This window comes from Gracilinanus agilis, chromosome 3, assembly GCF_016433145.1.
Source record: "Gracilinanus agilis isolate LMUSP501 chromosome 3, AgileGrace, whole genome shotgun sequence".
Lineage (NCBI taxonomy): Eukaryota > Metazoa > Chordata > Mammalia > Didelphimorphia > Didelphidae > Gracilinanus > Gracilinanus agilis.
Genome location: NC_058132.1, coordinates 52,878,915 through 52,892,726, shown reverse-complemented (window position 1 = coordinate 52,892,726; position 13,812 = coordinate 52,878,915). Strand labels below are relative to the sequence as shown.

At 41.6% G+C, this 13,812-nt stretch overlaps 1 protein-coding gene across 1 annotated transcript in view; it reads right to left on the bottom strand.

The window, feature by feature from the left end:
• Nucleotides 1-3,705: 3,705 nt before the first annotated feature.
• Nucleotides 3,706-13,812, bottom strand: part of LOC123240985 (protein-arginine deiminase type-4-like) — a 31,956-nt gene continuing 21,849 nt past the window's right edge. The window contains exons 6-12 of the mRNA XM_044668695.1: nucleotides 13,410-13,411; nucleotides 11,754-11,902; nucleotides 9,614-9,758; nucleotides 8,797-8,920; nucleotides 7,247-7,317; nucleotides 6,029-6,184; nucleotides 3,706-3,939 (exon numbers count right to left, since the gene is read on the bottom strand). Of these exons, the coding sequence (XP_044524630.1) occupies nucleotides 3,706-3,939; nucleotides 6,029-6,184; nucleotides 7,247-7,317; nucleotides 8,797-8,920; nucleotides 9,614-9,758; nucleotides 11,754-11,902; nucleotides 13,410-13,411 (881 nt within the window). The remainder of the gene's footprint in view (nucleotides 3,940-6,028; nucleotides 6,185-7,246; nucleotides 7,318-8,796; nucleotides 8,921-9,613; nucleotides 9,759-11,753; nucleotides 11,903-13,409; nucleotides 13,412-13,812) is intronic.

The following is a 13,812-nucleotide window of genomic DNA, read 5'->3' as shown; positions in this document are numbered from 1 at the left end:
AATTAATCCAGCCTCAAATACTTACTAGCTATGTGACCCTGGGTGAGTCACTTAATCCTCTCTGCCTCAGTTTCCTCATCTTTAAAATGAACTAGAGAAGGAAATGGCAAACAACTCCAGTATCTTTACCACAATGCGGACCCTTAAGAACCTCACTTCATTTTTAGAATAACTGCTATTTTAACATTGTCTTTCCCCATATTGTCCTTGTAAAGTTGATTTCATCTGCTTAGATTTGTCCCAATACTCTACCCTGTCAAGATCTTTTTGGATCCTGACTTTGTCATCCGGTGTGTTAGCTGTCTCCTCTCGCTTTGTGTCATCTGAAAATTTGATGAGCCTGTCATCTATGCCATTATCCAAGTGATTAATTAAAATGTTTGGCAGAACAGGACTAAATAGGGTTCACTCGGGAACTCCCCCTGAGGCCTCCCACTCTCAAGCTTTGAGACTAGCTCTATCCAAAGAATCCTTCAATGTATTCGATTACCATCTAATACATATATTGCCATCCTTGCCTCACAAATAGTAAGATTATCAAGGGTGACCCCACTTGGGGTTTTCTTGACCTGGGATGGTTCACCATTTCCTTCTCCAGATCATTTTACAGATAAGGAAACTGAGGCAGTCAAGTGGCTTGCCCAGGGTTATCCAGCTACTAAGTATCTGAGCCTGGCTTTGAACTTAAAAAGATGAATGAATCTTTCCAACTCTGGGCCCAGCATTCTATCCATAGCATTTCCCTTATATTAATAGTGTAAGCCTGTGATGGGCAAAATACAGCCCGCAGGCCAGATGCAGCCCCCTGAAATGTTCAATCTGGCTGCTCGACATTATTCCTAATCTGATGAATACAATGAGTAGGCTACAATACAATGAAACTTCAAAAGAGTTGCCTTAGAAACAGACAGACAGACAGATGAGCATTTCCTTTCCTTTGGCCCCCTCTTTAAAAAGTTTGCCCATCACTGGCTTAAGCAGTAATTTTTTGTCCATTAATATTTGTTATTTTTTAATTAAATTTAAAAAAATTTTTAGGTAAATTAAAAAAATTTTTTTAATTTTTTTGCTCCATGGTTATATGATCCTTATTGTTTCCCCCTCCTCCAGTTGACAAGCAATTCCACTGGGTTATACATGTATTACCTCTCAAATCCTATTTCCATATTATTCACTTTTGTAATAATCTTTTAAAACCAAAAGCCCAGTCCTATACCCATATAAACAAGTGATAAATCATCTTTTTTCTTTTGGATTTCTACTCTTGAGCAGTACTTCAGTAGTAAGCTACTTAGCAGTTTAGTAATCCTCCCTGTCCTGCCCCTCCACCTCCTCCCCAAAAAAAGTAATGAAATTAGTCTACTTCATGGAGGTGTATTTCTGGCCTTACATACCCTGTGAGTGTTCCCTCCTTCCACCAATGGTATGGTTGCCTTTAAGGAGATGCATCCCTGTGTGTATATGAAGGGGAAAATTATCAATACATTATGCAATTTCCTTAATGTTTTGCTCTGAACTAACTAGTCCTCCAGTTGGCCTAGTGGAAAACAAACACATCCTCAGCTATGTCTATGGTAACACAAAGAACATTATGATCTAAGGGTAGTTTTGTTGTTATTCAGTCATTTCTGTCATGTTCAACACTTCATGACCCTATTTGGGGTTTTCTTGGCAAAGATACTGGATTGGTTGGCTATTTCCTTCTCCAGCTCATTTGACAGATGAGGAAAGTGAGGCCAACAGGTTGAAGTGACTTGCTGTAAGGGTTAAAAATTAAAGGGTTGTGGGGCAGCTGGGTAGCTCAGTGGAGTGAGAGCCAGGCCTAGAGACAGGAGGTCCTGGGTTCAAACCCAGCCTCAGCCACTTCCCAGCTGTGTGACCCTGGGCAAGTCACTTGACCCCCATTGCCCATCCTTACCACTCTTCCACCTATGAGAAAATACACCGAAGTACAAGGGTTTAAAAAAAAAATTAAAGGGTTGAACTAAATATATAAAAATGTGGTCGCTGAAATTATTACTCAAGTCAGAATGACTTTTTATGGTAGTTTATTTACAAAAGGAGAAAGTGAAAGTAAGGAAATCAGAGAGAGAATACATAATTACTCCAGCCTCATCTGAACTGGCAGGGCTTCAGAGGCCCCAGAAAAGGGGGCCCAGAGGTAAATTAAACAAGGATTTTAGCTACAAGACAAGGAGCCTCTCCGGAGGCTAATTCCTCTCAGAAAAGCCAGGAAAGGGAATCATCCTTTTTCACTCACCCACGCGGTAGTTCTAAGGGAAAAATTGAAGAGCAGTCTGAGGTCCCAGTAGAGCTTCTCCTCCGCTAAGTTCAAAGGCAAAAGAGCTGGTCACAGGAAGTTTTTCCCACTTTTAAAGACCATTCCTTTCATCATTTCCTGTGCCTTCCTTCCACTTTACGTGGTCCAATTGCAGCTATAGTTTTGCTTAGAAGTGTCCAGGGGGCAGTTAGTTGATTCTGATTCATCACCCACTATTGCACAAAGACCTCCCCATACTTAAAGATTAGTTGGGTATATACACTTACAGAGATTAAATCTAAAAATGGGGAAATGGCTTGATTTTTTTTTTTTTTATACAACTGATTTAGCTTCTTGTATATTTGAGTATTTAGACCTCTGTCAGAGTTTTTTGTTATAAAGATTTTTTCTCATTTGTTTCCCTTCTGATTTTGGTTGCATTGTTTTTGTACAAAACCTTTTAAATTTAATATAATCAAAATTATTTTACATTTTGTAATTTTTTCTAACTCTTCCTTGGTTTTAAAATCTTCCATTTCCCAGAGATCTGACAAGTATACTATTCTGTGTTCCCTTAATTTACTTATAGTTTCCTTCTTTATATTCAAATCATTCACCCATTCTGAATTTATCTTGCTGTAGGGTGTGAGATGTTGATCTAAACCTAATCTCTCCCATATTGTTTTCCAATTTTCCCAGCAGTTTTTGTCAAATAGTGGAGATTAAATCTAAAAATGGGCAGGGGAGAGTTAATTCCATCTTCACATTGGCCAGAGTCATATAGCTAGGAAGAGTCTGAGATCAGATTTGAACTTGGGTCTTCCTGATTCCGGGCCCAGTGCTTTTTTCCCCTGTACCACCTATCTACCTCCTTAGGGTAGTTTACTGGGGCCATATGTGTAAGAGGATCAGACCTGTCCTTGTTTCAACTACTACATTTAAAACCAGATTTCTTGCCTCCAAGTCAAGCTTTCTTTCTCTTATCCCATGTTCCACATTTGTGCCACATTTCTTTAGGGAACAGAGGAAGAAAAACACTGAAATGGGATTCTTTTGTCCCAGACCCCAGTCCCACAATAAAGAAGCTACCACTTAGATGAAGTAGGAGCTTTATTGGATATTGGTTCAAGTCTCAGCCAAGGTCCAAGCCATAAGTCATATCTCTGGGGTGGATTATTTAGCTGCTCTCACTACCATAAAACAGACAAGACAGGAGACCAGAAGGGGGAAGGCCACTATCTAAGATGCCTCTCCAAGCAGAGATTGTCCCCCATTGCAGCAGACTAGGTTTCAGTCCCCTGATTATAAAAGACACAGCCCTTGGACATTAATCAGAGGATTTTCATCTATAAGGTGGCTAATATGGTAGTGGAGAGTGCTCTCGTCCTCCCTATCCCCTAAATGGGCAACAAATATGGCAGATAAGACAGCAGGAAGGAGCCTCGTCATATCACGAAGTTCCACCACTTGAAGGACAACGGCTCTCGGCGAACATTGAACCAATAGTAAGCATCCCGCCATTCTTCTTGATGACCAAGGAATTCCTCCATGAAAATACAATGCAGGCCCAGGGGCTCTAGCAGGTCCTGGACTCTTTTCTCCACACAGCAGGCTCCATTGATTATGGGCCCAAAGGGCTTGGGGATCCCAAGGTAAGTTCCCAAGACGATCATATTCAGCTATGGTAAGAAGAGAAAAAAGAACGATTAGAGACCCAGCAGCAGCATCTGGAGGCCAGAAACCCCAATTTCTGCACGTGAGAGGAAGTTCAATTTATATAGGACATTGGGGATGCAAAGTCCTGAATATTTGGATCACTTTCAAGCAAAAAGTTTTACAAGAGGAATACTTATTCTAGATGCAGAATTGGGGATAGATGAGATCTACGTTAGTATCTATTTTATTTAGCCTTTTAAGCACATGTATTATTGTTAAGTGTTTTTCACTTGCCGCTTAGATTTTGTTATTTTTGTTTTTACCAATTACGTGAAATTATTCCACCCAAGTTTTCCTAAGTTTTATGATCAAACTTATCTCCCTCCTTCTCTTCCCTCTTCCAGTGCTGGCAGGCAATTCAATCCAGGTTATTCATGTATTATCACATACCATTTATTTAATTTTATTTTTAAAACCTTTACTTTCCATTTTGGAATCAATACTGTGAACTGCTTCCAGGGCAGAAGAGTGGTAAGGGCTAGGCAATAGGGGTCAAGTGACTTGCCCAGGGTCACACAGCTGGGGAGTGTCTGAGGCCAAATTTGAATCTAGGATCTCCCGTCTCTAGGCCTGGCTCTCAATCCACTGAGCAACCCAGCTGCCCCCCACTTACCATTTATTTTAGAGGTATCCCAGTGGCACAGCAGAGAGAGTGCTGGGCCTGGAGTCAGGTTAAAATCTGGCTTCAGTCATTTATTGACTGTGATAACCCCCAACTCAGTTTCCTCAACGGTAAAATGGGAATAATAAAAGCACCCGTTTCCCAGGGTTGCTGTGAGACTCAAATGAGTTAATATTGGTGACATGCTTAGTAGAGTACCTGGCACAGAGTAGGCACTTTAAAAAATAATTCTTTCCCTTCTCTTTTTCTCCCCAATCCCATCTAAGCTGTACAAGAATATCCAACCTTAAAAAAGTGGCCTTTGCTTGATAACCTCCTAATAAGGGGGAACTCACTAGCTTACAAGGTAGCCCATTCTTTGGGATTTTTTGGTAAGAAGTTCTCTTCTCCCTCAAGTCCTCATATCCAGCCTGATCCTTCTCTTTGAGGACAGGGAGGCTATTTTTTGACTCTTTTCCTGGATAAACATTTCCATTTCCTTTAATCTGGTGGATTGTGCATAGAATGGGGGTCAGGAGACTCACGTTTGTCCTCAGACAGCTTACCAGCTTTTTAGGAATATTCTAAGTACTTAAAGTGGGTTGCCTACTGGCAGTAGGCAAATGTCCCCACTCCTTCTTAGTGTTTTGTAGGGTCTTCTGTATCCCACCCTCAAATGATGGGTGTCCCCCAAGGTTCTGTCTTAGACATCTCTTAGGTCTCTAATAATCCAGCCTTCATTCTTCTGGGATCTGATCCCGTCTCACCAACTGCTTAATTGACAATTCAGATGAGGCCCTTTCCTGGGTCCTCTAATCTTTGGCATGAATTGTTCCGTATCTCATCAGCTCCCATTGTTCAATTATCATCTCTATACAGAGGATTCCCAGATCTCCATATCCAACCCCCAAACCTTCCCCTAATCGCCCTGGACTCCTCTCTTGTACTTATCCCACAAATCTAACCTGTTGTCATTTCTATCAATATGACAAGATTTTGGCATCTTTCATAGATTCCCTTTCTCTCTCCTCCCACATCCTGCACTCTAGTTCAGGCTTACCCCCACATCCCCTCTCCCCTGGATTATTAAAATAGCCTTCTAATTGGTCTTTCTCACTCAAATTTTTCCCACCCCATTTTGGCCTCCACACGGCTGCCAAGAGGGATTTTCTTGAAGTAATGTCACGTCTTCTCCCCACTCCTTTCCAACTTCAGTGGCTCCCTAGTATGCTTAGGATCAAACATGAACTCCTCTGACTGTCATTAAAATTCCTTCATCACTCCTCTACATTCACAATATGATCCAGCTGCATTGCCTTCCTGACACTCTTCCCTCCTCACTTCCCTCCTTCACTTCCTTGGAGAGCAGCTCCAAACTCACCATTTGCAATTCAGGAAGACCAGATTTCCAGTAAGGACTGCTACGTACACACCCCTGCCATATTCCTTACCATGTTCGGGAAGAAATGGCCTGCCCGGAGCACTTTCTTTTGGGTTGAGGGTTCATTGATCCAGCCCAAGTTAAACAGCTGAGGAATATCGATGATGTCTTTCTCTGAAAGACCCAGTTCTTCCTTCAGCACCCTTCGGTTCCACGCGATACAAGTCTTGATGTAGGGACGGAGGAAGAGAAGAGTCATAGAATTAGAAAGGGACCTTTGTCCCCTAGTTCAACCTTCATTTTATAGATGGACAAGCTAAGACCTGGGCAGTCAGCTCCAAACCCTACACTCTAAAACAAAACAAAACACTGTGCGACCCTGGGCAAGTCACTTAACCCCCATTGCCTACCCTTACCACTCTTCTGCCTAGGAGCCAATACACAGTATTGACTCCAAGACAGAAGGTAAGGGTTTAAAAAAAAAAACAAAACAAAACAAACAAAAACCAGCTCTTCCCTTCTGTCTTACACAGTCTTGATTCTAGGACAGAAGGTAAGGATTAAAAAAAATAAAATAAATCCGACACTTTCAATAATCTGCTTGTGATCCAAGTAAGGATTTAAAAAAAAATGTAATGAACTCTTAGCATATCAAAGCTTAGAAAAGATTTGATAATAAATCCCTTCCAATTTGTTCATTTTAACAGATGTGAAGACTGAGCCCCAGAAAGTTAATGGGGTATGTTCACAATCCTATGGTGAGTCACTGGCAAGCCTATTACTCGAACCTATGTCTCCTGACTTCCAGCCCTTAACCTTGCCATGATAAATTTCAAGAGAAGGGCAATGTCATTGGCTATGGGAGAGGGGTGGGAGGAGGGGAGGGAAAGAACATGAATCATGGAACCATGGGAAAATATTCTAAATTAGTTCATTAAATAAGAAATTTCAAATTTAAAAAAGGGCAATGATTTTATCTAGAGAAGGAAAAAAAAGAAGCTTCGCAAGCCTATGGCAAATAATTTCATGGTTGTGAAGCCAGTTTCAAGCTCCATTTTTAGCTTTTATCATCATGCTCTTGCCCTTACTCAGTCTTACAACAAAGACCAGTTTGTACAATATGGAAAACAGGATTAAATTGTAGTCTGTCTGCAAATCAGTGAGCAAGGTTCAGAAGGTTATTTGGGGCTTTACCAGCCAACCCCCTCTAACCTTAGCCAAGAGTGGGCAGCAAGCCAAGCTTGGAGCCACCCAGGCATGCCAGTCCTCCTCCCACCCTCTCCAGTACCTCTACGTAGTCATTCTGCTCCCATAACTTTTTGTTAGCCAAGATCTCATTGATAGTCATCTTCTGCCTTTCTGTAGAGAAGACAAGACAAAGGCGAATGGGAATGTACATTGCCATCAGCAATCAGAATCATGAGAGGGGGGAGAAAGTGGGAGGAGTGAGGTGTGGGGGATGCACAAGACTGGAGGAGGCCCTTCATCCAGGGCAAACAAGTCACAAAGCACCTGAGCACACACAGTTCCCTCTCTTGTTGTATCCTGGTTCATCTTGCCCCTGGAGATGTGGGCACATCCTCTTGTCTACCAAGGCGCTGTCCTTGGTGCTCACCCCCCCTTCCTTTAGGCTCTCATTCATCCTCAATTTCAATTGCATCCATTCAGGCAGCTCCCCAAACTCTATACCCACACACACTGCAGCCCCAATTTCCCCCCCAAATGCCTGTTAGATCTACCTTTACTTCCCAGGGGCCATCTCAAATTCAATCTGCCAGAATCCCCTGATCTCTCCTTCCCCACCATCTCCTCCTCTCTATGTGTATTCTGTCTTCTAAAGCAACAAAATAAAACCAAAACCAATTCCTCCCAAGCCTCCTGTATTCTATTTTAGCAGCTAGCCCTTTCCCATCCGAGACTGCTTGTTGTCTGCTTTGTATTTGACATACACACATTCTCACACAGTGAAGTTTCTTCATTGATAACTGTGTGATTAGAATTCAGACCAACACAGAAAGATTCAACAAACTAATGAACGAGTCTTTGATGTTGGCGATGGCTCTTAATCCTTGGGCTAATCTGAGATATAACAAGGCTGCAAAGATTGTGTGTCAAGACAGCACACAAAAATGGATGGACATTGAAAGAAACAGCAGTTGAACTTGGATATCTCACAGCAGACCAGTTGGATGAGGGAATGGAACTCAAGGCCGTGTTGGGTCCTAAGTAATAGATTTAAATCAGCACATGTAAAAAAATTAAACTTTTGGATTTTGAACACACATACATATATAATACAGACACATGCACACACGTATATGTATATGCCTCTACTACTAGAATATAAACTCCTTGGAGGCAGGGACTATTTCACCTTCATCTTGTGTCTCCAATGCCTGGCACACAGTAGATGCTTAATAAATGCTTGCTGGCCAACCCGAGTTCATAGCATTGAGGCCAACAATAAGAGTATTAGGGTGCCCATTAGACTTTAGAAGGATGCCCTTCCCCACATGCTTGTGACCCCGGCGCTGTGTGTGGGGAGCTTGCATTGTGGTTTGAATGGTGTATAATGAGAAAATCTTGTACCCTTGGACTTCATCTCCCAGCATCCCTTTCCCTGCGCTCCCACCTTTGGGTCCTCACGTTTATAAGTTTGCTGTAAGCCGTGCCCTCTTTTTCCCGTGTGCATGGCTGTGTTAGCTCCCTTTTTACTCTAGCTTTTTACTTTAGTTATTAATAAATCTTATTAAATATAATACTTGGAGATACTGTCTGTCAATTTTTAATCTCACAATGGAGTTAGCCAAGATGAGGGGATGAGAGGAAGGAAGATACCAGAATGATAGAGCACGCTTTTGTCCACTCCCTCTAACAGAGAAGCACTTCCATGCCCGAGGTTTTGCTCCCTTTTAAATAGCTCATAGCACGCACTGGGACTAGCCAGGAGTAGCCGGAAGCCCTAGAGAGAGAAAATGGACAGAGCAATGAAAGGCTGGTTGATTCTGGATGCCATTTGTGGCTTTCAAGGCTTTCAGTGGGATGAGGCCCTTGTAGAGAGCAAATAAAGTAGATGAAGGCACTAACCAATCCTACTGGGGTCAGGACAGGCCATTAGCTTCTGGTAGCCCTCAAGAGATGAGTATTCAAGTTTGTGGATTTGCTATTATGAGGAAAATAAGTTCCCTCTCTATGGATCCTGGCAGACTAGAGACTCAGAGGCAAATTGTACTGAGAGGGCTGGAGGTATGGACTTGGACTCATCAGGTTCAGGGCATCCATCTTATTTAGTTTCACCTTTAAAGGGCAGGTGACCAGCATAAATGAAGGAACGCCAACCTACTTAGGGTTACTTTTGAGGCCATTTTACAGGTGAAGGGAATGAAAGCCGGAGAAGTTGGCCAATTTGGCCAAGGACACAAAGCCAGAAGTAATGGGATGGAATATTGACTCAATATCTATATTCTTTCCACTATACCATTTGGTCACGAGTATCTCCTTTGAAGGTAGAGCAGTGATGGTAGTTTAGCTTCAAGTCCACTTAGCTGCTCTCTAATATAGTTCAAACTTCTGTGAAGTCCCACCCCTTTCCCATATACTCCCAGCCTGAAGGACTTGGCCAGGCCAGACAAAATGGAGATTTCCTGCTCTCTACCTTTCTGTTGTTGGCAGGGACAAAGGTCAGGAAGTCTTTCACATTGCCTTCCAGCAGCCATTCAGAGAAGAGTTCTAGGGGATGTTGTATGTTCTGGGCTTGGATGAATCTCAGCAGCCTTTGGTTCACTTCTGGCACATTTTCCCTAGTGAACACAAGGTTTAAGTAAAGATTAAAAGGAAAGTAGAAAATTGGGGAGAAATGTATGGACAGTTTCTCAAATAGAAATCTCATATCTAAAATGGAGAATATTATCAAATTTTTAAGAAATAGTCAAGAGATATGGGGTAGAAAGACTTATACAAAAATATTTATAGTTGTACTCTTTGTGGTGGCAAAAAATTGGAAAATGAGGGGATGCCCTTCAATTGGGGAATGACTGAACAAATTGTGGTATCTGATGGTGATGGAATACTATTGTGCTTAAAGGAATAATGAACTGGAGGAATTCCATGTGAACTGGAAAGACCTCCAGGAAGTGTTGCAGAGTGAAAGGAGCAGAACCAGGAGAACCTTATACACAGAGACAGATACACTGTGGCACAATCGAATGTAATCAACTTTGCTACAAGTAGCAACGCAATGATCCAGGACAATTCTGAGGGCCTTATGAGAAAGAATACTACCCATATCCAGAGAAAGAACTGTGGGAGTAGAAACACAGAAGAAAAACAACTGCTTGATCACATGGGTTGATGGGGATATGATTGGGGATGCAGATTCTAAGTGATCACCCTAGTGCAAATATCAATAATATGGAAATAGGTCTTGATCAATGACACATGTAAAACCCAGTGGAATTGTGCACTGGCTACGGGAGAGAGTGGGGGGAGGGAAGGGAAAGAACATGAATCACGTAACCATGGAAAAATATTCTAAATTAAATAAAAATTTTCAAACCACACAAAAAAAGAAAATATGGGGTGGTTTTTTTTTAAATCTTTATCTTTCATCTTGAAATCAATACCAAGTATTGGTTCAAAGGCAGAAGCACAGTAAAGGCTGGGTAATTGGCTAGGTAATATCCCTCCCCCTCCCAGAGGTCCATAATGAAGAACATCAGGACAAAATAGGACTAAAATTGTGGTTTCATAGGCATTGGTATCTCCCAGTGGGGAAAACTGCTATCAGTTCAGGTTGGCACCTTTTCTGTCATTTATAATCTTAGAGGATTCTCTGGAACATTGAAAGGTTTAAGAGACTGTCCAGGGTTCACAGAGCTCCTAGTCAGAGTGGACCCAAGTCTTCCTGAAGCTGGCATTTTATGGAGGAAGGGAGAAAGGAAGAGAAAAGAGAGAATAGAAAACAATTTTACAAAAATAACGAACACAAACTGAGTGATAACAAATGCAGTATTTCACACCCTTAGATCCCCACCTCTGCAAAGAAAGGAGGGGTGCCTTCTGCATATTTCAAAACTAAGGGAACTTTAGTGCCTTTGCTAATTTGGACAGCAGTCCTGAATGTAGAAGGAAAGTTTTTTGTTTTATTGTTTTTTAGCCCTTACCTTCTGTCTTAGTATTGATTCTCTTGCAGTTAAGTGATTTGCCCAGGGCCACACAGTTAAGGAAAGGTCTGAGGTCAGATTTGAACCCATGTCCTCCTGACTCTAGGCCTGGCACTTTGCCTACTGTGCCACCTAGCTATTCCCCCCCCCCCCCCCATTAGATTGTGAGCTCCTGGAGGTCAGGATCATTTTTTTAAATTATCTTAAAATCAATACTGGGTATTGTTGTCAATGCAGAAGAGTGGTAAGGGCTAGGGGGCAATGGGAGTTAAGTGACTTGTCCAGGATCACAAAGCTAGGAAGTATTTGAATCCAGATTTGAACCAAGATCTGACTCCAGACCTGGCATTCTATCCACTGTGCTACCTAGATACCCTCCAGGGATTGTCTTTTGCCTTTTTTTTAAATCCCCACTGTTTAGCACAATTCCTGGCACAGAGTAGGCACTTAATAAATAGTTCTTGATTCTGACTCTTCTCTAGCAAAATGTGTTTATCCAATCAATACTTTTTAAAAATTAAATACATTAAATACGACTGACCCATTACATCAAAACTAGTGACAAATGTGGGGTACGGGGGGGATAACTTAACAGTCCCTCCTCCAGGGTAAAGTCTTAAATGTCCTCCTCACCTGGGTAAACTGCCGCTGCCAATGAGAATTCTGCCCAAGGGATAAGAGATCCCATGGGCAGTGACGGGTGGGCTGACTTCCAGGAACCCGGTGGCGTCCAGGTCATTGTCATCTCCACGTTCATGGATCACGTAACCATAGAAGGGTGCCTGGGAGAAGTCCCGCCCCCCAGTTAGAGAAAAAGAAGTCAGTGTCGGATATGGACAAATCATCACAACCTTGTTGGTTCTGTGGGCCAGGAAGGGATTGAGAATTTAGGTTCACAAGTCAGAACCACAAGGGACCTCGGAAACCTAGCCCAACCCTGTCATTGTATGAGGCAAAAAGAAAAAAAAAAGTGGGGAAAAGCAGGGAAGTTAGTTGACTTGCTGAGTAAAATAGTTTTTTGTTATTAAGTCATTTTGGTTGTGTCTGACTCTTCAGTGACCTGATTGAGGGTTTACTTGGCAAAAATATTGGAGTGGTTTGCCATTTCTTCCTCTGGTTCATTTTACTGATGAGGAAACTGGGAAATAAGTGACTTGCCCAGGGTCACACAACTAGAAAGTATCTGAGGCTGGATTTGAACTCAGGAAGATGAGTTTTCCTGACTTCAGACCCAGCGCTTTGCACTGTGGTGCCATCTAGTTACTGTAAAATCACTAATTGCTGGCAAAATTGGGATTGGAATCCAGGTCTTTTGAGTCACTTTGTGCTTCATTATATACTTTTTTTTTTTTAAGCCTTTACCTTTTATCTTAGTATCAATTCTAAAACAGATGAGCTAGGCAATCAGGGTTAAGTGACTTGCCCAGGGTCATAAAACTGGGAAGTATCTGAGGCCAGATTTGAACCCAAGATCTTTTGACTATAGTCCTGATGCTCTATCCACTGTGCTTTCTAGCTACCTCTACACTATTTCTAAAATGTTGCCTTCTCTTCAAAATTAAGTAAGTCATCTTAGAGTTGGAGACCTTAGTGGCTACTATCCCTGGACAGGAATCCCCTTCTGGTCATTTGCCTTCTACTTGAAGACCATGTGGTGGGGGGAACTCATTCCCCACTCCCCCACATTCCCCTATGGCAGTGGTTCCCAAACTTTTTTGGCCTATCGCCCCCTTTCCAGAAAAAATATTACTTAGCGCTCCTGGAAATTATTTTTTTTTAAATTTTAATAGCAATTAATAGGAAAGATAAATGTACCGGTGGCCATCACCGCCTCCCTGGATTGTTGCAGCACCCACCAGGGGGCGGTGGTGCCCACTTTCCTATTCCACTTTCCAACAAGTCATGGTTAAATCAAGTTTTTCTTTTATCTGAAATATACATTTTCTTAGGGCCAAACAGAGCAAGTTGACCTCCTTCTAGTCTAGCTGACTTTCAAACACTTGAAGATGGCTGTCTTGTTCTTGCCTCTCCCATCCTTTCTATTCTCCAGGCCAGACACCCCCTAGTTCCTTCAGTGGATGCTATGGCAAGGTCACCATTCAGGTCACCTTCTGCAGGCGTTTTCCAACTATTTAAATTATAAAGATATTTTATTTCCAACTTTCCCCAATGTCCTTCCCAAGATGCCATTTCTAGCCCAGTGTTTGATTGGACAAAAACTCTGGAGGTCATCTAAGACCATGTCCCACTCCTAGGCAAGCCAGCCAAAAGGCCAAGCTTCTCTCTGACCACTGTGTAGACCAAGGCAGAAGACCCGGGTTCACATATGTCTTGCCTCTGCCTTCTTTGTGCCAGTCACATTTTCTCCAATCTAGACCTCAAGTTTCCTCATCTATAAAATGGAACTGTGTTATTAACCTCACAGCGCTAGCCTAAGGAAAGAGCTTTTATTTATTTATAATTAAATAAAACATAAAATTAAATAATTTATTATTTAATTATTAATTTTTAATTAATTTTAAATAATTTTTATTTATTTTAATTAATTATTTTTCAATCTTCAACTTTGACAAACATTTATTTAATTATTTTGATTGATTTTAAGTAATTTTTAATTATTTTTAATTTAAAAGTTACATAAAATATATTTATTATTTAAAAGAGTTTTATTTATTTATTTAAGCCCTTACCT